The sequence below is a fragment of the Tachypleus tridentatus genome, chromosome 6 (genome assembly GCF_004210375.1).
Source record: "Tachypleus tridentatus isolate NWPU-2018 chromosome 6, ASM421037v1, whole genome shotgun sequence".
Lineage (NCBI taxonomy): Eukaryota > Metazoa > Arthropoda > Merostomata > Xiphosura > Limulidae > Tachypleus > Tachypleus tridentatus.
In genome coordinates, this window is record NC_134830.1 from 142,863,027 (window position 1) to 142,891,013 (window position 27,987).

The window sequence follows — 27,987 nt, forward strand, 5'->3', positions numbered from 1 at the left end:
CTAACAGCTGATGTGGTGGGCTGACCGTGAACAGAAACTTTTCACTGATTACCATCTGTTTTAGCTTCAAAACAAGTGTAGGACTTCTTAATTAAAATTAGTCTACTCTCATAAGGTTGTGTTGGAAGACAGACAGACGTGAAACATAGGCCAACAACAGCCCAGTCAAATAGTGGGACTGACTGTCACAGCTGAAAGTATACAATATTACCCTTTCCATAATGTCAACCCAATTACTCTCCACTAAGGCTCAGACAAACTGCGAGATTTCTCTAACATTTATTTTGTACATATTCATATCTCACACAGATCAGACTATAAATAAATATCATCCCTGGCATAAATTATTAGAACTTTTTCTTTATTAATTTCTCTAGTCTTCTGATTCCACTTGACCCCCTCTCTGGACTGGCTCCCACAGTATTTGAGCTAGTGGTTACTTGGGTCACTGTAGAATTTGGAAGGCCAGAACGAAAAATATCTATCAAAGCATTTACCTCACTTCGTCGCAGACCCTGGAGAAAGGAATGTACATTACCGAATTTGCTTCTTCCAACAATTAGAAAAATATTTCAGACATAACCTTGGCCCAATAGTGCAGGAACCTGACCTAGATTTACTTATTACTAACAATGTTAAAAATGTAAAAAACTGTTAGCTTCTTCAGAGAATGAAGTGTCAACTACAACGTTACACCCTTTCTCCACCATATTTCCATGTAGTTATTTAACTTCAGTTTATTAAAATTATACATTAAATAACTAACTACATTTAGCAAAATGGTTTAATGTAGTTTTGGACATAGTTATAATTATACATTTATTATATATTTATGTAGTCTCTTGGGAATTTTCAAGACTTAAGTATATAATAATTGTATTCCAACCACTGTGGAGATAATTTCCTTTGGGCTTGCTAGGATACAATAAACACAAGAGAGGCAGGAATGCACATTATTTGTTCTTGCTCAGTGGACTAACTACACTTACCTTCATGTCAAGAACCTTCTGGAACTCGGATAGATCTGATTCTGGTAACAGTTTGATGTAGTTCTCAACAAAACTCTCATTAGGTTCGTGCGGTGACATGACAACCTGAGACAAAGTAGACATTGAGATGTATTTCTACTTTAAAACCACCTTGTTACATTTTTGTTATCACTAACCTTATACACAACAAACTTGTAATACTCAGTTCTCAGCAGCTGTGTTTCCCCTACCTTAATCTTGTATTCTGTGAATACTTAGAGAATGATCTAAAATCTAGTTTTATGTATAAATAGAAGTTAAACATACCTTCAGTATCATTTCTGCCTTAGTCATTCCCTTGACAACAATTTTGGTGTAGCTACATTAAAAAAAACAAATTGTATCAATTTACTTCCAAGTACCTTCTAGTTACACCTGTAACATAAGTCAAGGATTCTTTTAAAAAATGTTTCCAGCTACCTAAGAATAAACCAAAGATAAAATATCAACCTTGCATTTTTATATGTTAAACACGTGTCATTTATAAGAATAGTCCTGGAATATGCAGCAGTGACGGTCACTGAAATTTTAGCTGTCATCTAGTGGTTAGTTAATTTACTTCAGTGGTTCCCAACCAGGGGTGCAAGATAACATTATAAAAATTTGTTTTGGCCACCTTCACCTTTATTCTTAAATAAATAATTACTGGGAGGGGTGCGAGAACAAATAAAAACTTTAAGGGGTGTAGGGCATAAAGAAGGTTGGGAACCACTGATTTACTTTGACTGTTACTATAAAAATATTAATTATTGACATTTCCTTTAACAGAGTTAAAGTATGCTTCTTTCAGAAAAAACAACATTGGAATACTACATTAATGGATGTGAGGTTAAAACATCACCTAAGAGCACATGGGGGACTGAAGTGGTAGTTAAACTACACAGAAACACCAGAAGTTATCACATAGTTTAGTAATTGTAAAGAAAACATTACAGCCGTTTCTTATTTACTTGTCAACAAACTCAAAAACGAAATAGAAATCCTTGTGTTATATAAAAAAATTTAAGCTAGTAAAAGAAAGCACCATAACTTTATGGCAGAGATGATTAGAATTGTGTTAGAAAAGGTGCCTGTACTTGCAGAATAAGGTTTAGGTTTATGAATGATCTAAATGAAAAATTAGCAATGATATCTATTGATTGTTGAGGTTATTTGTAGAACAGCCCCAGGGAAGCTATATTTAGAGTGTGTACAAATTATTCACTAAGACGTTTATGGAAACAGTAGAAAATATGTATTCTTTAAATTGATGGGACCTATAGTGAAAGTAATATGAAAGGATGAGCTGAATATTGAGGTAATGGAGTTTCAAGAAAACCTCTGTTTTTACTCACCTTGCTGGTGCTTTCTTCACCACTTGAGATCCTAAAGTTGGAAGATCCAACAAGACTGTCTTTAACATATGGGTATCCAACAAAAGCTAACAGAAAGAAAGCATGGTTATGAGTCTGAAGTCTAGACACTAGATGTTAATTGGTAGAGAGAAGACTTCAGGTGTAAGTTTAGACCCTACACATTCGATATTCACAAAAATAATCCACTCCCTAGTATACCCCACCATGAAGAAAAAAGTGCTTAAAGAATCCTTTAGGCACGTATTACCTGTACTGGTGTAAGCAATACAGATAAAATTTGGAACACAAAAATTAATGAATCTTTTTACAATAAGATAAAACACAATGAAACCTACACTAAACAGATTCCTGATTAAACATATGCAAAAGAAATGTTGAGGATATTGCAATTAAATTTATAAAAATAGTTTGTATATTGTTGATAATTTAACTCAATCCCCTGTGGTTACGTTGCACACTGAAGCCAGTTACAGGTTATGGTGATGCTATGATACACACTGAAAGTAAAACCTACTTCTCTTGGAATAGGTGAGCAAACAATTCACAATAGTAATTATGTAAATAGTCGCATATACAGTCAAAATTATATATATTTATACCTTGTCCTTTGATCACAGAATACAGCTAATTTGGACTACTAATAGACATACTGCTCAATTGACTGGTGGATTGAACACCACCACCACCATAAATAAATGGCGACAGCATAAAATTACCAACTTCTGCCTTCAAAACACATTATCCCCACCAAAGTATACCTCACAGTTGAAATTTAAAATATAACTCTTAAGGTTATTTATGTGAAGCAGATAAAAACTGTTGCTAGTCTGAAGTCCACACACTCAACATTAGTTAGAAGAGACACGTCTAGACATTACAGGTTACAAAATATTGTATAAATAATACAGGCAATAACATGGGTAACAAACACCACACACTAAACACTAACATAAATACCTGTTCTGCACCTACAGCACTAATGGGCTTACACTTGAATAAATGGTTATTGAACTTTGGAATAAAAGTGCTGAAAGAGACAAAAAAATATATCAGTAAGTGCTTTGTTTTTAGTTTTCACTAATTATTGAACACTGGAGATAAATCTTGAATGACACAGTACTAAATCCAGTGGTCTCTTTAAACTCTGACTTTTTAAGCCTTTCTAAAATAGAAGAACACTACATTCTGAAGTAGACTTCATACAGTATTTCAGAGGCATTGACTCAGTCCACGGTATCAACCTTGTGCTTGTTATAGTTTTCATGCTCTAACTTTTAAATTAGTAAGCATATATACATGAAATTTGGCAGCCCATCAGTAAATGTTACAAGGCTTTAATACAGAATATATCTTTTTTTTTTTTATTAATTTTTGAGATATATTAACCAATGTTTTTCACATGTTAACTATCCAACATGAAGTAATTTTTATTTTAAGATTAAAAATACTTTTATGTATCAGAAAATTTTCAAATTACATGTGCAAAATCTGTACAATGTCCAGATAGTTTTATCAAACGTTTCTTAAGAAAAACTTTATATTTTGTTATTTTCACTAACAAATCTGTACTGGTTCAGTCCATTTAACCAATCTCATAACCATCATAAAAAGTTAGAAATAAATATAAGTTATGCCTTTTTCATTCTAGAATGAATACAGATTATAACATAAAAACATGAATGTTTAGACTGAAGAACAATCTCATAACATTTATAAATATTGATTACGTTCACTTTTCTGCTGTGCTTGGCTAACAATACAAAAGTTTAGATATAAGAAATATATACATGAAGATATATTAGGTGTTCCATAAAACAAAATTTGCTTAAAGTCTTTACAAAGTTCAATAAACCAGATACAATTTGATAAGATGAAATCCAAGAGTCTCTTTGGTACATTAGATATTCCACTACATCTGAACAAATCTGCTAAACATATCTACTTGACACTGAATGAACTTACTTGGCAAACTTGACACAGAACTGAGTGAAATATTTTCGAGATGCTGCAAGGTTGTCACGAAGCAAAGGCAAGGTTTGACGAAGATGACCAGTAATGGCGGTCACATAGCTACTTTGATCACCTACTGTCTCCACTGCTGACCACTGGATCTGATATAACATATACATAAGAAAGTCATTTGAACATTATAGGATCTTGCTTATCCTAATACTGCAATAATCTACGTAAAATTGTTTTAGTCTCAACAATGCATGATAAAACTATATAAAGTACTACATAGAATTGTACATAATAAAACTTCAGTGTATTTTAGAATATAAATGATGAACATAATAGCAGAAAACCATTATTAATTAGTATATATACAGGATACAGTAGATAACTCAGTTTTAAAATGTGCAATGTTAAAGAAAATTTCAAAGTAATGTACACAGAATAAAATCTTTTAAAAGAACCATAAACAATGCATATTAATTTGAACATTTTGGATATAAATGGATGAATAATTAATATTTTTTTTCACTAGGAGCACATAATCACCTATGAAATATGTTGGGCAATTATCTCATAAAAGGTTCATTTTAACATGACAAGTAATAAGTGAAATAGAAGTAATTATATGAGACCACCCATGTTCTTGGATGTGTTTAAAACACAAACTTAGTATTAGGAGAGTTATCTAATTACAAAACATGATTTTATGTACTTAACCATCTGACCTTTAACACACATGAAAAATAACAGTTTTAAAAATGATGCCAAGTTTACTTGGCAACAGTATGATACCAGTTTGTTTTCATATGGTTACAAGTAACAGTGGCATGGATTTCAAAGCTGCAATTGCCTTCTGGTGGAAACTTGGAAGTAGAAAAGTCTGTACCTTGACCATTGCTGTCAGTGCTGGTTCACAGGTGGCTTCTACATCTTGAACAAGTAACTGGATGCAGTGAGAGATGACACTAAATTATATTAAAATAATAGATCATGTACTAACAACATGAACCATAAAAAAACATTAACAGGAATACTGTTCTTAAAAGATGAAGTTAAAAATAAACCTAAATTGAACTAATAAAAACTCCTAACCACCAATACGAAAAACCTAGGTGGTTATAATATCCTTCTACCAATTTTCCATTTCAGTGAAGATGAATTATCCATTCATAAACAGAAAATTTAAAAAAGTAAAAATTTTATTAAAGTTGAAACCAAAGCCAGAGAAAACTTTATATTTGATTAAATTAACTGCAGTTACCATAAACATACAAAACTTGTGTTTAATCAAAAAGTGTAATTATATATTCTACTCTACAACATAACATCTTTAAATAGGGTTATTACAAATAATAAGACAATTATTTTTGTTGTTCGTGATTACAATAAACTCCGAAAAAAAATTGCCTTTAACCCCCAACATGCGAGTTTTGTTTTTTAAATTATCTCAAAAAGTTGGGGGTTTTCATTTCACTTTTTATAGCCTATACTTGTATGCTAATGATACACAAGTTCTTTTATGACCTGTTGTTATATTTCTACACCAAATATGATCAATAAATAAATATAACACACATCTAGATTTACACATCACATATTATTTTAATGAAACTAGGTAAATATTAGGAATATATTTCTCCAGTGGTCATGATACATAATTCATAATAAATCTGTTAGAAATCAGCATAAACAGTATTTACAGTGCCATCTAGTGAGCACTGATTGTAATACACGATAACATGCAAATAAATTCAGGCATATAATTAAAAATACTGCAAGAAATGATCTGCCTGAATTAACTCAGACAAATTCCAGAGGGAGAGAATGATGAGCATCACCAATATTTTGGCTTTTTCCTACTCACACAAAACTTATAAACCAGTACATCATTTAAAAATTCTATAATTGGAATATTTTAATAAATGTGTTTACATTTGTTTAAAAAAACATTAAAAAATACTTCCTCTTTTCTTAGAATTTGATTTTTTTGCATTGTTGGTCAGAAAGTTCCATTTTATACGTCCAGTAAAAAGACTCATAAAATGGTAAAGATTTATTGATGACCTTGGATCTTAACTTTCAAAATGATGTCAGGTTAGGTTACAATAATTTGCAATAAATAAGGATTCGAGTGATAGAAATGTTTTGTTTATTATACTTGTTAAACCTAACTTGGTTTACCTAATGTCTTGTCACAGAAGAAATTTCAATTGCTTTCAAACACAATTTATCAAGAAAAATTCTCAGGAATGACTAAGACAACTAGCGAAACTATAAGAAAAATTCCAGATCTCTGGTTCATTCCCAAGTTTTCTGACCTTCCCTTTAAATGTCATTGTTCTTCTTTGTATGAGTTAGGTTTTGTCACTATCCCACAAAACCACAGATTACTTCTTACAACACTTCATTCAATCTACATTGCTGTAAATGTTTTATACTGTTCTCACTCCAATAATACTTAAACCTTGCCCATTGTTAGTTTTAATGCTGAACTTCATTGGTAATTGTATAGATCATTAAAGGATGGGAACAATAAGATGTACAAATAAAAGCAAGAAAAAAAAAAGAAAGAGAAAAATCATGCAAGATCCAAAACCTGGATAATTATATTCTCATATGACGACAGTTTCACAACAAATAGAACCTGTGTCCTGTTATAGACAGAAAAATTATTTAAAAAAAACATAAAGTTTGTTGGTTATATGCATAATTCCAGAGGAATGTCAGTTTGATTTTTTTTCTTTGTGAATTGTACTAAAACCATATTATTAAATTACAAAACAGAAGTTCTAAATTATATCCAAATTATAAAGAAATGACACAGGGTTTAACTCAAAATTTGATAAACAAGTTTTGACGTGTTGTGAGAGGTTAAGACAACAGATTACCTGTGAAACAAATCTTGTTCTTTGGACAGATTTATGTGGTTCGAAAGAGAAGGATCCACCTTTTCCTTTAACTTTTCTTCCAGCTAAGCACAAAGATTTTATATTGTTGTTCAAGACTCATAACATAGGTAAATTAATTCAGTCCTCTCACTGGAGCCTTTATCAGGTAACAGTGCATTGTTGTCTGATGAAGTCTCTGATAAGAGGACTGAAAGTTTCCAATAAAAGTATTTTAGGTCTGTTTATAATTCTAAACACACAGAGTTCTATTAATTATTAAACTTTTCTCAGCAAGATTTTATTAGTATAATAACATCACTAAGAAAAATCTTGTAATACATCAAAATAACTACTTCAAGTGATTCAACGATGATGCCTTTATCTTTCAATCTCTTAAATGTACTAAATGGCCTCAGGTTAATAATAGAAGCAACATATCTTGCTTCACTATTACCACAGCAACACTTGAGCAATATTTTCCTTATACACCAAAGAAATTAAGTCATCTAACCAGAAATCTCTTAACAGTTCAAAATACTTCGAAATTAACAAATTCAGTTTTCTTATAAGACAAATCATAACTTAAGTTCCAGTAATTGTTTACATCAGAATACAATTATGATTTGTTTTTAATTGTCTTCCTTAAATACTGAAATGTTGTGATTTTCAGAAATTAGCTAAATATTGGGCTATATGCACTCTGTCTATTGCATGGAACCGAACACCAGAATTTAACATTGTAAGACCAGAAAATTGCTGCTAACCAACCTCAAATCTTATCACATTAGAATGAAAATATAACATTTCAAGGAAAGATCTTTAACTGTACAAAATACTGTTTTTCATGCAATGTTGTAACTAAACCTTCTGAGAAACGGTTACTTTCTTATTTTCAACTCTGCCGCTGTTTCATTTTTATACACGTTACTTGCATACATCCAAAAACAATTTACTACAAAACACAATCCCATGAACTCTTTAAAATTATATTTTATACTAGAAGAACTTGTACCTGATGAGTTGTTTCCAAGCAATACTCGGCTGTTGATAAGATACTACAGACCAAGCACTGCTCTGAAGGAGTAAAGCGTGCCACCTCTCCTTCCTTTAACAAGTTTTGAAAGTTCTGGATCAGACCAGCTGACGAGAGCGTGGCTGTACTGCCAATTCTGAGAAAGTCAACTGTACATGTTATATGTCAAAATTTAAACAGTATGTGTAAGGCACTCATAAAAAGTATTGATTGATTACAAAACTAAATAAAACTGCACTGATTTTATAAAACACATACTTCAAGACACTGATAATTACTTGATGAACACTTTACCATAGAATAAATATTAGTTTTAGATCTGTCAACAGAGAAATGAAACTATTTACAGAAAACACTTTTAGAACAGTTTAAATTCCCAGTAAACAGTTTTAAATCTGTGAACAGCTTAAACTTAATTTCATTATAACACAGTCTCTACCATTTAGCAAACAGCATTTGCACAAAAGTCTAAAAAAGTTAATTCACTTAAACATGTCAATTTATGTTATCCAATCATTTCAACTCCAAGCAAACAGTTTTATACTTACAAATAGTTAGCATAATAAAAGATGTAAGAGTAATTTGATACAATATTAAAATAAGCAGGGATGATTAGGGTCAGAAATCTTAATTCATCAACATGTACGACACTTTTTACTTTACTTGGATCAAATCCATTTCACAACCAATATCACACAGCCATAGCTTATAGCAAAGCCACATCAGGCTATCTGCTGAGCCCACCGAGGGGAATTGAACCCCTGATTTTAGCATTGTAAATCTGTATACTTACTGCTGTACTAGTGGGGAGGTTCACAGACACTTACTTTGGTAAATTGTTCTGAAGAATTCGGGTCGCATATTCCTGAAGGTACTTTTGGAATGTTTCGGCAAGGGAGAGCATGGGTTGTCCAGTACTTAGTTGTGTGCATTGCACTAAACACTTCTTATAATAAACGAACAGGTCAGCACATGAAGGTAAGACAGCAGAACCTGTTTCCGGCCGAGGCATTGGTGCCTTGCGTATATCTTCTTGGAATCTCTCGATCAGTTGTGCTAAGTTCCTGCGAGAGGATAAAGGTGTCCAAGTTTTAATAAAAATTGTTTTAAATATGAAATAGATCTTCTAAAACATTTAATATGTTAAGCAAGAAAATCAATATTATATTAAAACTACTATAATTTATCTGGTTTTATAATTAACTTATAAATGGGCTAAACAAATTCTGTTACTGCTTGGATCAGTTCTTCCAGTAATCTGTTTGTATTGGTAACTAAAATAAAACAATTACCTGTATAAATGTAAATAAAATCATAAACTTTCCATATCCTACAAGTTCACTACTATATTACAATATGTTACAAAAGTACAGTGATGTCTCAGTAGAGCAAGAAATTATTGAAAGTTTATATTTTGGCTTGTTAATGTCATCAGTATGGGTTACTAACTGGTTGAAAAACCTAAAGCAACCTCATCATGTGTCCAATAGGTGTAGAATGTGTCCGTAGGGTTAACGCCATGAAAAGTGCTTAACCTACCATGAAAATGTTTAGAAAAAAAACACACAAAAGCCCAATATATTATTTGAGATTAAAGGGCTGTGTGTTCATGTCCTTCCCTTAATGACTAATTCATCTAAGCTGACATGACTACACAAATGGCTCAAATAAACCTGTTCAATGTGACAAATTACATGATGTAACAAAATTTTTACTTTGTTTTGTTCCTGGGCAGAAAGTGTTATTTCCAATTGCTTTTGCCTAAATTAAATGAAAAAAACAACAACCTATTTTTGTCTTCAAACTTTCCTTTCGTGAAATGGGAGTGAATAATAAAAACATGATGGGAGACTATATTTGGGGGCTGATACGTGAAAGTGATTTACATTACAGTCACAAATCTCAAAAAACTACTCACTTCTAAACATTTTTGTTCATTTTTGTATAACTTTAGTATAAATACATGTAAATCTTGATTCATATGTTGTTTTATTCAGACCTTGTGTAAATGAAAATGTGTAAATTTGCCTGTTTTTACATAGAAAATAGGTTAATTTCTAAATTTCATTACCCAGGTCACAAAAGCAAAGTTTGAAGGGAATAATGGCTATTTTCTGCACTTTTACAACATAAGCAATTAAGAAATAACACATACTATCCATAAAAAAAATTTGTGTTGCATAGTGTCATTTATATTTGTAATTTCTTTTCACAAAAACTCTCCACTTTCTACAGATGTCTTCACATTCTTTAGTATTTAACCTTGAAACTTACTTATCTTGAGAATCAATGTATATATTCAGATGAGGTTCAAAACATCTTGAAATGATTCCTTGGAAAGGGTTACTTTTAGGCTTAGCAACTGGAACCTGGAAACAGTTATAGAAGTATTTATCACAAGTTGAAACTTTAAATTGACCCCCAACTAATTTATTTAACATAATCACTTGATTCTCTGAAAACAAATTTTAGTTAAATCTTATTTACTAAGAGAAAACAAAGAAATGTTTTCTTAATGTGTATTAATACACAAATCTAAGAATTTTATTATCCAACAGAAAAGATATATACAGTACTGGTAAATCTATTATAGAAATGTGGATATATTAAGAAATGTGGATATATTAAGAAATGTGGATATATTAAGAAATGTGGATATATTAAGCCTTTTTAAAAGTTATTATAATATAGTAAAGTGTCTTTAAACCTAATTGATAAATAGATAAGTTGTTTTTTAATCAGATATTCTCAAGTACAACTAAACCTACTGTAGACAAGCAGCTTTCTTAAACATTTTACCTATATATAGTTTTATTAAGTTTTTTCATCCATTATGAAATAATTAGGTATATTTAAACCTACTTTGGACATAAAGATCAAAACATGTTTAAAAATTGTATAAAAAAAGTTTGGCAGCTTGTATCAAAATATTCACAGTAGATATTTTCATAAAATTTTATCTATAAGATAAGACAAAATTTAATTTTACTTTGGCATCTCCACAGGTTTTAACAACATACCAAGCAAATTTCCTTCACACTCTAATGATCTTTTGGCTTACTCTACGTTTCAGATGTTGTCCTCCAACTTTAATTCCTAGACCGATATTTCATCTGAGAACATGCCTGAAATAGCTTGTCTGTCTTTGATGTGCAAGATAAAATGACCTTTTCTCAGGTTTTACTTCTGCCAATACCGATTTGTTTCTCCTGGCCATTCAGGGGGTCTGCAGAATTCTTCTAAAACAGAGAAATTCATTTCTCATCTTTCTTCTTCAGAGCTTAGGACTTGCACTAATATACAGCAGTTGTGTAAGCAACAAAATAGCCCCTGAGACTTCAGAATGTTTCTTGTCCTTCATGATCTGAATGAGATGTTATTTCCTGCTATCCCCCAACATTTTCTTTATTTCTCATTGATAATTTCAGATATTTAAATCATTCCAACATTTTGGCTACCATGATACATAATATTTTATTTAATCTCTGGCTGTTAATCATGATAATTTGTCTTCTGTGACTTAAGAAGTAGTTCCTTTTCTCTGCTTTAGTGCTTAACATCTGTCGATGTTCATACAACTAACTACATGTTTACGAGGAGGAGAGCATTACCTGCTTAACCCTCAAACAGTGGAAATGTTGTAAATGGTAGCATCAATTGATGATGGTCGCCGATAAGGATTAACTCAAGACATTAAACTTTAAGCCTGCTGATCTGAATCCCATCCAGATTGTCTTCTAGTGCATCTCTTACAGTCTGTTTGTCATACAAACTGCACACAATTTGGTGACACCACACATCCTTTTTTCACACACTTCAAGATCTTAAACCATTCCAAGTTGCCATGCTCTAATCTGACAGCTATTTCTTATCCTATACATGACCTCTATACCAATAATAAACGAACTTGATCAAATGACTTGGGAAACTCAATAACTATTGTAGAATATTATCAAATGCCTTCTCACAGTCAATGAACCACTACTGCAGTAATTGTTTGGTTGAATTATTTGGACTTTTTGAAACAAATTCCAAATGACAATAACCTGATGTATAGCTCTTCACCCAGCTCTAAAGCCTGCTTGCTTTGGTTCCTTTCTTTTGGTAGAGCAGCTAAGCAATGAAACAGTTCTGTAATTGGAGTACAAAAGATTTCCTTTTTGTTGGACAGATAAAAAGACAAACCTGTCCTACTCCAATCAGCTGGCCATTCTACTGTATTCTATCCATCAGAAACTTACTATTTCCAAGTTCATTTCTTACTGGTGGTTCTCTCTCTTTTGTTCTTATTGTAGTCTGAGTTGATAAATTACTGTCTAATGAAGAGAACATTTCCATGAGAAATATCCCGTCTTTTATAATTTGTGCTACACGTTTGAAGCGTACCAGCACACTTGCATACATTTTACTAGCATCATCCCCTTCAATTTTTGAATATTAACTAGCCAGTTGTTTCACTACATTTGAAACTTTTTCATCTCAAATATGTGGTTACTAGTAACATGGTTAAAGATTAACCTTAAAGCTATTGATAAGACTGATTTTACTGTTAAGAGTTTATAACATTATTTTATTTATTCAGATTAGGTTCCAACTTGATCGGCAAAAACAAGACCTTAATGCTACGACTGGTCATTCTTGCCCCTTGGAATTGTTAAATACAACTTAACAGATTAAAAATTGTATTAATGGTGCAATAAGTCTTAATACATTTAACAGCTTGTTCTGTCATAAGTTTTAGACCAATTTTACCATGAAACTATCAAGTCTAATGTTGTATCATTATAAAAAAATCCATGCCAATACCTTTGAATCTCCTGTTTCTTCTTCTTCCTTGTTCATGTCTTCTGCAAAAGGGTTTTTGGAGTCAAAAGAAGGGTCACCAAAATTACCAGAAGATTCTGGATCTATCTGTTAACCACAAATTCATAACTTTCAGAAAAATGTAAAACAATATTTCATTATGAGACCCAGCATTTAAAATTTTCCAAATGAAACAAGAACGCTTATAAGGATGTTTTTAATGGTGTCAATTGTTTTACTCTGTTTTAAGATCTTAATGATAATTTTACCAATAATATCTCAAAATATCTAGGAGTAATTTGTGTTTATCCATTTAACACATTTTTCTACTACTGACTTTTTGAATACTTTACAAAATATGACATTACTTGATATAATACTCCTGCACACACACAAGAACCTACAAGTCCAGCAGTCTGGACTCAACACACTCAAAATTCTGCTTGCTTAGGAGTTGTAAATTATGTGGCAAATTTTCTCTAAATCAAGTCAAAGAAAACATTTATTTAGTTAGACTTCATCGATTCACTTTACAACTTCTTCAGGGTTGTTCACTAAAACACAAACAGTTACAGCTTGTTTCAATGAACACTCCTGAAAAGGCTATATTCTGAAACACCAAGTATCTAATTAAGTAAAATCAACATTTTGGTGTTATAAGGTCATTTATTTCTAGTATTAAAACGTCTGCTATACACCAATATGCACAACAGAAACAAATGATCTTACAAACATTTGACTCACTAGAAACATACAATGTTTAGCTGTAAAATAAAAATTGTGGTTTGTGGTATCTCATCCAACAATTAAGGCCAATTTGTCCATTCTTTTAATGATGCACATGAAAGAAATACTGCTTACAGTTGCTGTCATATAGATTTTTATACAATTACACACCATTCCAAAGTAAATAGCTGAACACAAAAGGAGCTTCCATTTTTTATTGTTCCTTTGTTAAAATATGCTCTGTGCAGGTATTAAATATTCCATACTTCACAAAAAGCCCCAATCCAGTGTTTCATGTAGTTCATCATAAATGTTTAACAAAACCTCCATACTTATTGCTGATAACATCAGTAGTTTTATAAGGAACTGATGCAAAAATATAAAGCTGTGAACATTTAAAGTGCTCTTAACAAGACACTGAGTTCTTTTAGGTGATGCTTGCAAGAGTATTCTAGCAAATAGTAATGTGAATAGTTTATATGTTTAGCTTTACATCAGTGTTCACAGGAATATCACACACTTAGCAATACAGAATGACACTTTACAAAACATAATTTGACAGTTTTGATGTAGAAACTAAAATATATATACAATAACAATTAATTGGATCTCATTTTCTGTTTAGGGAAAAAATAATAACCTAAACACCAGAAGAATTTGTTTTATTTTATTATGTTTCTGTCTGAGTGTCATGTCAAGTATTACTATCATTTTTATTTGTTTGTTTTTGATGTGGACAAAAAGTTAAAGCATATGACAATTAGAAATTTCTTTAACGATGAAGATAAGCATACTTTTGACTTTTATTCTTCAACCAGCAATGATGACAATGCATGTTCCAGAAGAAATCATCTACTACAACAATAAATAGTTCAAATCTGTCTGAACGAAAATGAGAGTTAGTGAAATTACAAATAACAAGAATAAATGCAGTTTAATTCTATTCATGACTTAAGAGCTTTTTTTAACACATCATTAATAAGTTACCTGTTTAGGTCCTCCTGATGGGATGATAGGCCTATCAATTCCCTCCAACGTAACTCCCATAAACCTACGTCCAAGGAGCGTTTCAAAATTTGTCGTCCTCTGAATAGAAAACAGCAACAGCCTAACGTCTATCTCGTGCACCCTAGCTGTCATTATCTTTCCAAGTTCTCTTCTACAAGATTAATAGACTGTTAGTTACTAATGAAAGTATAAAAAAGGAACAGACATTAAATGTTTTGTGATTTTATTAATATTAATACCATAATAATCTATACTTTAGTTTCTTCTACTGATATTTCAGCAGGATAACAGTTGTATTACATAGAGCATTACTTTATTATGGAATCTACCTGGTTATTTCACAAAATTCCACTGCAATTCTCTCACTCACTTCCCAGTCAGGAGGAAATAATCGGCCAAACTTCTCTTCAAACTCTATTAAATGTCGCTTCAGCCACGCATAACGACGATCAATCTTATCGAGCCATGCCACCTACAAAGAAAAAGACCGTGATAAGTTTTCCACGTCTTAAAATTTGGCAAAGATACCTGATTAAAGAGAGCATTGTTTCTCACCTGTACATCAACTTCTTTACTGTTTACACAACCTTAAATAAAAACTTCTGAATCTAAGCTTCATAATGTTCTTAACATAATTTATTACTGAAGGATATATAAAAGAAAACAGCTGTCAAAAACGTTGCAATTTTAGGTTCATAAAACTTATACTGAAGATTTTAAAAATGAATATATTCCTTGAAAAGAAATAATTAGGAAAATGCACATAAATGCATCGGATAAATCTTTAAAATAAATTTAATACCTATAACATTTCTCAATCTAGCACTGTAAACTTCAATTGAAATTTTCCAACTACAACTACAGAAAAGGATTTTTTAGAAACGTTGTAGAGCAATAACCAATTGAGATATAAATATTGTGGCAAATTAATTTTCATTGTCTGATTCAAAACTTGCAGCTTACGCAGAAGCCAGCCAGGAATAACAGCCATAGCAAATGTTATTTATTTATGCTAAGCCTACGTTCTCTAATATCACATTCTCACCAACTTACCTTGAAGTTTGCAAAAACAAATATGCAAAGGTTACTTACAACAGAGATAAGAATTTTGTGATGGGTGTGTGGAGTTATTAAGAAAGATCAAATCCACAACACATACATCTGAGAAAGTGGTGGTGTGACAGTTATAAAAGAAAGGAAACATGAAAATGTCACATACTGTACGGAAACATGATGCAAGATACAGAGGGTGTACACTGGTAACATAGGCTAATAGAAATCTAAGGCAAATGACCAAAATGATGACTGAAATAGAGAGATGGTTTGGCAGCATTAAAAATGACAAGAATGTGTTGTGTGGAAAAGGAAGCCATGGACTGAAGCAAGCAGAAGCAGAACACTTGTAAAGAGGACACCATATTCAAGTAAAAGAAAACATAAGATAACCTAGAGAAAAATAATTATGTTTTGTTTTCTATTACAGTAAACAACAGTAGCTAAAAGCTTCACCACTTCTTCTGAATGATAAATAATATTAACCTTTTCACTACAGGCATTTTTAAAGTACTTTATTATAATGAAATAGAAATATGAAAATGTAGACAATAATCATACCTTTAATAAGAAGTTTCAATTCTTACTTTTATGAAACAACATTTAAATAAATCCTCAATTTCCCCTTGTTTGAGAACTGTAACATTTGCTCTCTAAGTATCCCCCGAGATTTATTTCCCAGCCCTCCAAGAAACATGAAATTTAATGTAAATTTCTCATTATAATGTCATCAATGCTCAGGCAAAGCATAACTTTTATAGCCTTCAATCTTATTTGGTTACAGAGCTATAAACTAGAAAATCAGATCTCTCTTGCCACATCCACTTATAACATCCTCTTTCACAAATTACTTATAGGTCTATGATGTTTAATATTATATTATTTATAACCAATAGAAACCAAAACTTTAATCTATGAAATGATGTATTATACTACACTATATTCTGTGCAGAAAATTGTCTATTTTGCTTCCAGTTTAAATATTATGCCCACAGAAGACACATTAAGGAGCTTAGCTTAATATTTAGTGGTTCTTGTTGCATAATTAGAAAGTCAAAAGAAATTACAGTAGTCATAATAACATAGTCTGCTTTGCATGTTTTGAATCTGTATTCTTTGGTGCACTGTTTAATTAAATAAATAGAAAAAAAATAAAATTTTAACAGGAAGTAGGGACTTTATAAATCTTTTATTGTGGTTTTAATTATTGTTTCATTACTTTCTGTAACAATTTATTTCATTTTAAAATATATTTTTTTAAAAACTCATTTGTTTACTTTTACCTTCATAAACTGTCACGTGTCTATCAGTTGATATATATAGTACTACTTTCTGGGCTAAATTGTAGTTAAAGAATATTTAAGTATGTGCATGATATGTTTACCATTTATGAAAAATATGTATTATTTTTTTATTTATTGAAATATCAAAAGCAGACACCCACAGACCAGTCAAGCAAGCTGGAGCAATTTTGTAGTGATAGTCTGAGCCATCTAAGGTATAGTGGATAAAAAATGTGCTGTTTTAAATTTTTTAAATTGTTGTTGCAAGCATTTCACACATCTTTTTAGCATGTTATTACTACATATGAGGATGATATATCATAACATATATTCTGAATAGTTGGTTTTTCATTTACTATGACTTATTTGGAAAGCTTGGCAATCCTTATTGTTATGTACTACCATACTTAATAATAAAAACGTATTTAGTACAGTAGTATCATTTGTATAAAAAATAGGGTTTGACTGACAGCAAAAAAGAAGACCCAGGTAAGCACTACATTTCTTGTTTTTCATGTGTATTCTTTATTTATTATTATAAAAGTTACTAAAATGTAAATGTGAGAAAGTTTTTAAGTTGGATTGGGTAAAATAAAGAATAATGACAGTAAAAAAGTTTCACAGGCATGGTTGCAAGCAACTCACAATTAGTTTGTGTTGTGTAATTTGATAGGGTAATATGAGCTACACACTTGATAAGTGATTTACAAACTGTGTGGCAAGAATATTACACATGGTTCCAAAAGCAATAAGACAATGAATTTCAAGTTTAAACAGGTATATAAATGCAGCTTCATATCACCATTTGGAAAACAAGAGTAAGTTATATTTATTTTAAATCTTCTTTTGATTATTACAAGGTTGGTCAAATTGACCAACTTCGTATACAGAGTTAGGGAATAGACAATAGATAAAATAAAATGTTTTACTAAAACAACATTTGAAATTTATTTAACACCTTCCTGAGAATAAACAAATGAAACCTGAGATTTTTCAGATGGAGAAAAGTATTTTTAATTTTAATACAAAAATCACTTTGCACTTAGAATAGTCAACACTTTGACACTGTGTGTTCATGGACAAATGTTTACTGAAAATACTGAAAGCTTGCAAAATTTTGTGAATATAGACAAATACATTAGGAGTTATAGTATGTAAACTATAAAAATCAAATTGGGGTCACAAACTTGGCAGACCCTCAGTGAAAAAAACTTAATTCAGGTACAATATACATCATTAATCATAAACAGTAAGTAACTTGATATTAATAAAACCCATAAACATAATTCTGATGTGTAACAACTAAAATAAGTATTGAACAGTTTAGAAATTGTAGTACAGTTGATGTAAAAACAACTATTATTGAAAGAACTGATGATATAAACAACATCTCGATCACTACCATGTTTATCTTATCACAGCCAGCCAGATGAGCCCCGATATAGGACAAAAAGCCTTGTCAGCACTGCAGGTGATCTGACTGGCAAATTGTAACATTCTACTTTCTATTCACCTGTCAGTTTTTATAATTAATACAGTAAATAAAAAAATCAAACTCCTAGTCACTGAAAGTGTAAATAAGTAATGTAAAACTAATAGAATATTTAAACAATTTATTTCTTTTTAATAAAACCAGGTTAAAACTTACATCTTGATTCTCCTGGAATAAATGCGTGTATTCTGTTAACTGAAGTGTAACAAACCATTTCAGCAGATCTCGCCTGTAAAAATTTGAAAACGGAAATTTTTTTTCTTCTAATAATAAACACAAAAATCTTTTAAATACAAAAATGAACACTTTCATTGAAAAAAAAGTTTATTTTTTCTTACATTAGAATAACTTTTACAAAAATTTAAACATCTGTTAAGTATAAAACCTAAGCTATACAAGGAACTGATATAAATAATTTCAAACAATCTTTAGATTAATTTACTTTATAAACAAAATACCATTTCACAAATTTTAGACAGATACTGATTCCGAAGATATTTTGAACCACTACACTCAAGTCTTTATCCAGTCATTAGACCAGAAGCGAGTCTCAACGTAGAGTAAAAAAAAATTAATTGGTATCAAGATCCTTAAGGAACTGATAATCATGAATAAAGTTCTTGTGCTAGTAAACAGCTGTTGTTCTTTATACTTCCAGCATAGAAATACTTACTTAATTTTAGGATCAAGAATTGAAACTACAAGGCATGCCTCTGCCAGCTGTTGACTCGGTGTCAAGGTCTAGAAGATACAAACAATGGATCATTTATTCTTCTGAAAAAGAAATGTAAACTATTCAAAAACATTTGAGTTTTGGGTCTTGTTTAAAAACCATTACAGACTTTTGTACGTGATCCCACGTGCTGATTTCTAAATCAGAACCATTAATATCCAAGTTAAAGTTAGTATTAAACCATGTTACAGTGTTCAAGAAGAAGAAAAAAAAACTTGCACAAAGTTTAAAACTGATTTAACTTCAAACAATTTTATATGTATAATTTTAACAAACTGCAAATTTGTTACCAAACAGATCATGAAATACTAAACAGTGCACAAAGCTCAACAAATATGTACAATAAATTCCACACATAGCATAAAAGAAAGACTGCTCACCTTAGCATTAGGTCCTTGAAATGCACTGTGAAAATCTTCAGTTATTTGCTGGCCTAGCTCAATTTTTAAACCCTGAACTCTATAAACAATTTAAAAAATTACATTTATATAAATTATTAGGTTACTATAACCTCGAATACTATAAGTATGAATCAGATGGTATTTGATGAGAGAAAACTCTTAAACTACACATATTTGTGAACAAGGTTCAGAAACATAAGCAGAGAACCAGGTTCAAACCCCAACAAGTCACAGTTTTTACCCTTTCTTAATATCTCTTTAAGTGATCAAATTTATGTTAATTTGGTTGCAAGTGAACTAGTGTAAAAACTTATTTAAAATGTAGTGCTAAAACTACATTAAAAACCCTATATTTAAATACTCTTATTTGAACATTACCTTAAAGACAGCTTCATACACACACACCAAACTCATTTACTGGTATAAAGCACACTTAATAGATATATTATCCATGTAGTAACAAGCTAATCCTAAAATTGTGTTGTTCATATCATATACCTGACACACCCAAAACTTTCTGAATAGACAATAACAAAAATAAAAACATTTATTTCATTCTAAGACAACTTTCTGAAATGTTGAGATCCATTAGGGATAAATAAGGTTTTAATAGTTTGAACACAGCAGACATAATAAAAACATAAGTGTGAGAACACATGAAAAATAAAATCTAACATCTGCACCCAGTTACATGTTCCTGATAAAATCTACCATACAGGTTATATATGTTTAAATTTCCAAAGTGTTATCCATGACCTTTTCAATAACTCTACTACTTGTATGATTTTGTTTTGTTTTTTTATAATCTATTGAGATCTATAATTAATATACAAGATACTTTAACTTGAGAAACAATTGACAGACTATATTTTAAACATCCTAACATTTCAGTTTACTAGTCCACTAGATGATGCAGTCATTAGACTTATTTCTAAGGTCATAGCTTACTGGTCAGCTAACTGGCGAATCTGAGGGATCCCCATGTATGGCTGAAAGTGGTCAAGAACATTCATAACTCCATCCAAAAGGTTAGCAACCTCTTTGTACTGTCTTTTCCGAGTGTGGATCCTACAGATAAAGAGAAGTATTCATAATGTCATTACTTTCAACTAACTATTTGAAAAGATGGAAACAAATTTCATCCTTCCAACTGCTAGAATACCGTGAAAAGTCATAACTCAGTATGATGAGAAAGATAAGACCTTATAAACCACATGCTAATTTTTACTTTTTGTACATTCCAAATTTTAAAAAAATATATCAATACCACTAGGTGGCACCACATACAGAAAATAAATACTTTGTTAAAATTTCTTCAGGGATTTCCTAAAATTCTCAATGGGGTGATGTTATTTTTTATTTTATTGTCCTTCATTAACAAAGACTAACTGTGATTTAGGTATATGAATAAAACAGTATTGTCAAAGATTTCTTTCTGCTACTCATGCTTTAAAATTTTACCAATGTGATATATTATTTTAAAACTTAAAATTGAACCTATAATTAAGACAAAGCACTGGCACAAAAATATTGCATTTTTCAGTCCAAATAATAGAATTTTCAACAGACTTGTACACCTTGACTGCAACCCAAGTTCCACCTTAACTATTATCCAGGTCAGTCATTTTGACCGACACCACATTGGAGAATCATAGCAGAAAGTTATTCTCCAATTAATGTTTTTACCTTCATGAAATTTTGAAAGCTTTTAATGAAAAGACTGTTGCACAAAAAAATTAACATTTTTAATAAAGAATTCCTTCTAAGGTTTTGTCTGTGAATTTAAAGAGCCAATCTGACTCAGACACTGACTAGTCTGAGTGTAAGGTGACTTTCATATTAAGAATTAAAACCTTTTTTCATTTTATTTTTATTTTTCATTTACATAACATCAAGAACCTCCTAAATAAATATCAAATATTAATTCTGATAAAACCTAACACCAAACAAAATGATCAAACATGACCCACATACAATAAAATTAAAATGCTGAAAAATATAAACTAAAATGAACAAGTCTTTTTCTGCTTATGAAACATAAATTCCCTTTTCTCATGTACTTATTGTCTTCAATATTTCAACTGTTACCCTTCTCACATCTATTTTTTGTAAATGTATCTTTTTAATTTGTGTATGAAGTACGTACTTGAGTAATGGTCCTCCCATCAAAAACAGTAATCACAGCAGGAACTAATTAGCCACAGTTCATAAACACTGCAAGCATAATTAAGCCAGGCCCTTTCTTTTTGCAAAGTTAGTTCTTCGAATAAAAATTCTCAGAACCTTTAAATATACATTTTTGAACACAAAACATATATCAGACAGCATATCTTGAAATAACTAATGTTTAAATTACTTTCTACATAAACAATACATGTATTAAAATATTTACTTTCCTTTTCATAGCACAAAAACACAACTGCAAATATTATGCCAATGTTAAATATTCTAGCTTGTCAATATTTAAATTATAAGTATGTAATTGGTAAGACACTAAGGGAGATCATATAATAATGGAAAGAAAACCTAAAAGAGCAATTCAGAGCACACCCATTTCAAGGTACAGAAAAATCAAGAATAAAATTTATTTATACATTTCCTCTAGAAATTAAAATGTATAAAGTATAAAACTTTGAAGTATAAACTACATTTTGAACGTAACCTCTGTAAAAACATCATGATGTGTACTTTGAGCCTTTTAAACATGTACAGTTAAATTATGATGTGCATTTTAACACAACGCTTGAATTGTTCAAAAAAAGTAAAGTGTAACAACCTGACAAAATTCAAAACTAATTTATACTAAGTTATTCTAAAGTTGACAAAAATATTAAACTTGAAAACATGTTACTAATTCCATGAAAATTACACGTAACTTGTACAGTAGTTTATTGATAAAGTGTTTGTTTACAGAATTATATCCTAGACTACTAAACCACAAGTGACTTGTACACCATCTTACTGTTAAAATGTCCTTCAATATCTTCAACCTTAAAAAAAAAAAAAAACATATTCTAAGCCTAATCAGAATTTATTTATATAGTACAAAACATCCCCAGTGGCCTAGAAATCTTCAATGTTTCTTGTTTAGAATATGAACTGAAAAGTTTTGTTTTGGGTTGGTTTGTTTTTAATTTTGTGCAAAGCTACTTGAGGGCTATCTGCACTAGCCATCCCTAATTTAACAGTGTAAGACCAGAGGGAAGGCAGCTAGTCATCACCACCCACCACCAGCTATTGGGCCACTCTTTTACCAATGAGTAGTGGGATTGACCATCACATTGTAATGCCCCACGACTGAAAGGACAAGCATGTTTGGTGCGATGGGAATTCAAACCCACGACCCTCAGATTACCAGTCGAGTGCATTAACCACCTGGCCATGCCAGGCTGAAAAGTTTTAACAGAGACACAAAAGAAAATCAATGTGAACCATAAAATGTTTACAATGTTTACTATATATAAATAATAACAGGCAGGCTGTGTTACTTATGTAAATAACCTACTTTAACATTTTGATCACACAAACTATCATTTCCAGAACATTAAGTCTCTATACAGAAACAGTCTTTCCCTTAGTGTACTAACTTGGTGTTTTTTTAAAATTTACCGTAAAGTATCCACTCCTTCCACTAATATGTGCAAGTGATTCAAGGTTGTAATCGAAGCTGTTAAGTTCCTTTTTGCGTGATCTAACTGTTTAATGTCTCTTGTAATTTCCTTCACCTATGAAATAAAAATATATACATCTTGAAATTACATTTAACCTGTACAAATACTTAGTCGGAAACACAAGTTGATCGAAATACACATAACATATACACTTATGTATATCAGATTTCTATATTAACACAGTCAAAAGTTTATCTGGCATTAGTATATAAATGTGAAAACGTTGACAAAATGTTCATAAGGTTTAACATTAAACTTGCAACATAATCCACAGTAGCAAGTATACTAGAGACTAGAATAACATAACTAACTGACTAGAACATTGGATGTAAAAATATAATGATAAAAATATCTTCTACTTGGTCAGTTGCTCTGAGTTGTTAAGAAATGAAAAAATTTTGAGAGATTAAAGAAAATAAATATATATATAAATGTGTGTGTGTGTGTGTGTCTGTGTACCATCTGTTCAGACTTTTCTGCTTTATCTTTAATATCCTTTATTCTGGAGAACAGCTCTTTGATTGCTGTCTGTGCTTCTTCAAGGGCCTCTCGTCCACTCTGACCAACACTAGTCTGTCCTCTTACAACAATTCTGATTTCATCATCCAGCTGTCTGTTTAAAACAAATACTAAAATTAATTCACAATTTGTAGAACATGAAAAGAATGTTACAGAAAATCAGTTGTCCCCAAAACTTCATTCAGTTTTGAATTCTCTTGTTTTGATATGTAAACAATACTTTCTTGAAACATAAGTTAACAAAAATTACTATAGTGATATTGTATACTATTTATACAAGACAGTGAATGCATTTAAAACATTAAATGACATTGTAATACATTCCTCTTTTTTTAAATAACAGATTTATGTATCCTAATTTTCAAGTTAGAAACAAAGTCACTAATAGAATGCTTAGATTTACAAGAAGAAAAAAATTTAAGTTTTTCTTTTAAAGTGACTAAATTTGTAAACCAGTGAGAAATTACCTTACACAAAGAAACAAGCAACACATATAGGTTGATAACCAACTGAGAAATATTCTGTAATTTTAGTTTTCAATTTCAATGTCTTTTTACTGGCACACATTGTTTCCTGTTTTTAGAACCTCAGTTGTTGTATTATTTAAATCTTTTATCTCACAACTAGTTCAATAATAAATCTTTTACAAGTTTGTTTGTTTATTCTTTGACATTGGTTTCTTTCAGGCAATGATAGCATTTGTTACTTTAAACCAATCACAGAGCTATTTACTTTAAACTAATCATAACAATGATTATCTTGTTCTCAATGTATGTTATCTTAAACATCATTCAATCAAGAGTGTCATCACTGTTTGATAGTAACTTGCTTTATTTTATAGATCAACTAACTAATCATAATATCACAATTAAAAAACTGGTTTCATTGCATGCAAGTTACAATTAAGTACACTGTTAATACTTATCACCAGTTTGTTTATTGTATGATTCATATGAGAACAATTCCAGAATTTAATTAGCTTAATTTGTGCTGCAGTAATCATACAGTACTGAGTTTGGAAACATACTTTAAGAGAACATTTTGATCAATGATATTCCTGTTTTAGAAGACTTAGTTCTCTTGATAAGAACTATATTTCTACCTAACATTTGTTTCATTCTTTTGGCCACATTAAAGTAAGAAAGTGGCTCACTCTATCATACCTTATTTTAAATCTCATTCGACCTATCACATCATCAATATTAGAAAGAGACTGCTCCGTAGGAAACAGTGTGTTGATGTAATCTACAGCATTGAAGTCTGGCCGATCGAGTGGATCCGAACTAGGTAAAACCTGAAAAAATTGTTTAAATAAATGGGCCCACAATGAGACATCTAGTAACATACCATGTTGGTTTCAGCATTTAAATTCATTTGATGTTTTTTTTTTTCCAGTTAAGATGCATTTGGAACACAAAAAAATAATGCTACACTATACTACATTTATATATGTTCATGAGAAACTTACCAAATTCTTTTGACAAAATAAAAGCTGGATTTTACTACTATGTTGTTTGCTTTAACTTCATTCAACAAAAACATTACATTTCTAAGTTTACAAGTCATAATGTTTAAATAATAATAAAAAATCTCATTTCAATCAGTCTGAAAACAAACTGTAATATAAATCTTCTAAATTCTTTATTTGAAAGTTTAGGTATATCTTATGGATTACAATGAAATATAATCCTGAAACATATATCTCAGAATAGGTTAAGAAGGTCATCTTAACCTGAAGATGACCTAGGAAGGTTGAAACAGTTATCTCTTTATCAGTAAAAGTGTATTAACCTATACTAGCCATTCTGAGATATATTTTTATTTCAAGTGGGTTTCTCATCATCAAGTAATCCAGAAACAGTCTGAGGAGGGGGATACAAGCCCCTAACTACTTAGAACTGCATCCCCTTCCTAAAATCTTCTTAAATAATTCCTCACATTTTATTAATTCACTACTTTACATGAGTTGTAAGTGACTTGCTTCATATTCCATGTATTCTAGACGTAAACATAGCTATCAGGCGTGTTTTTACGCAAAATTCAAAATGTCATAAAAAAAGGAAACAAAGAAAGTACATTTCTTGTTTCAGATGTTAATTAAAATATTAAGCAATTAGATCTGAAATAAGACACATTACAAGATTAAAAATATCATATTAATTTCAATATCTCCATGACAAAACAAAATGTATAAATTTTATTTTTTGGTTTTAGAGTTTGTTTACAAGCAGATGGATTTGAAATAATGTGGTTTAGATGTTTGAATATTAATGTCAATAATTTCTCCACACCTCGTGACAGCTAATGTCAACTAACAATCATGAGTTACTTAATCAAATGCCGAGTAAATATGTTGGTTTCAGAACAAACTTACCTCATCTCATTTGCTGATTAAAAGGCAGAGATGTACATGGGAAAATATTCTCAATAATTAACCAAAGTACCTTGTAGAAAAACATATATTTAGTTATATTTTTAAGAACATTATTGGTGTGCTATAAAAAAAACATTCACATGCAGATTTGTTTATCCAAATAGAGGTTCAGCTGAGAAAATACTTGTACTAGCATAGGACAGTTATGATGAGAAATTCTACAGTGATATATGTCTTTCTGGTATAAAACTTTTCAGTATTACTCACCACATAAATGCAAACATATGGTTAGTGTTAAATAAACTGTTTACAAAAACAATCAATATATTAAGCAGAAGCAAGCTATTACATAATTTAAACATTTAAAGCCATAGACTTATAGGTGGGTACCCTTTATTTTTATCAATCAGGGGCTTACCTGTCATAACCTAACCATAAACAATTCCACTTCTAATGACATTCTCTTTGCAATACTGATTACAGGTATCAACTGCTACAAGATTTTTGACTCTACAACAAATACATGGCACAAAAGTGCATAACATTTCCAGTAAATGCTAATGGAGTAACAAAGATTGCTAGTTAGTCTTAGCACATAGAGTATAAATGTAAGAGCATGCTGATTAGTGGTTAAAAACATTCAACCCCTGTAAAATATTTGAAATAAAAAGAGTTGAACAGATAAAAACAACACAATGTGTCAAGCACACTTTGAAAACTAATAGTTTAAAATTCCAGCTGCTAAAACTTTTAATACATCAACTTTGTTTGGTATCTCAAGCCCAACACCTCTGATACAACTGAACTGCTTGCTTCCAGTTTGTCTCACTACCCTACCACACACAAAAATATAAAATTAATGTTAAAATTACTTTTTGTTCATAATGTTTGAACACTATCAACTAAACTTTCAATTTTGACTTTCCATTTTTGACATAAGATACTATATCATGTAGTCTATATTCGAATTCAAGGCAGTGGGGAAAAGAAACATTGGAATAAATATGTTAGAGGCAGATTTGAAACTGTGGTCAAAACATCTAAAAAACTATGGTTAATTAAATTGTTAATATAATCTTAGACACTTTAATTTCAGTTTAATTTTTTCTCATATAATTTCATGAAAGACATTAATATGAAATGTAAATTCGCTTCCTTGTAAAAAAGTGCTAGTACTTAATACAGTGAACAAAACGCGCTGTCCATTTAAACTACATAAAAATGTTTTTATTTACAGAGATTAAACGTGACTGTAAGAAAAATATTTTTGCTCATATGCATCACAAGTGTAACTTTACTTCTTCCGACAAATATAAATACAAAAAAAATGAAGTAACAGTCCCTGCAGTGAAGTTACTAGGATAACCACCTGATGTAACCAAGCATCAGTAACAGTTATTGCACCTAACTCGATCACAGAGAAACGAAGACGCAAAGTTCAGTGGTCAACAGCACAAAACACATCACAGACTCAAAAATTATAGAAACTATTTAATTGACCTTACTTACATGTTCTATTGCACTTTGGACTTCGGGTGGAAAAGATAAAAATGAATTCAAATTATCATCTTCAAAAAGTTCATCTTCTATCTCTAGAGCAGTTGACGCCGCCGCCATAATTACCACAGAGGGCGTTTATATAGTTTACTCACAAACATTTGGGC

General features: G+C 30.7%; 1 protein-coding gene across 1 annotated transcript; it reads right to left on the minus strand.

Moving 5' to 3' along the window:
* Window positions 1-260: 260 nt before the first annotated feature.
* Window positions 261-27,987, minus strand: Vps53 (vacuolar protein sorting 53). The gene is made up of 22 exons (XM_076508477.1): window positions 27,833-27,987; window positions 25,113-25,243; window positions 23,890-24,043; window positions 23,369-23,484; window positions 20,708-20,827; window positions 19,739-19,817; window positions 19,299-19,366; window positions 18,782-18,854; window positions 15,127-15,269; window positions 14,777-14,948; window positions 13,067-13,171; window positions 10,535-10,629; window positions 9,088-9,324; window positions 8,240-8,396; window positions 7,228-7,310; window positions 5,226-5,304; window positions 4,346-4,494; window positions 3,341-3,410; window positions 2,363-2,448; window positions 1,296-1,347; window positions 990-1,094; window positions 261-515 (listed from the first exon to the last, which is right to left on the minus strand). The coding sequence occupies exons 1-22, from the start codon at window positions 27,938-27,940 to the stop codon at window positions 348-350; spliced, it is 2,550 nt and encodes an 849-aa protein (XP_076364592.1). The 5' UTR covers window positions 27,941-27,987; the 3' UTR covers window positions 261-347.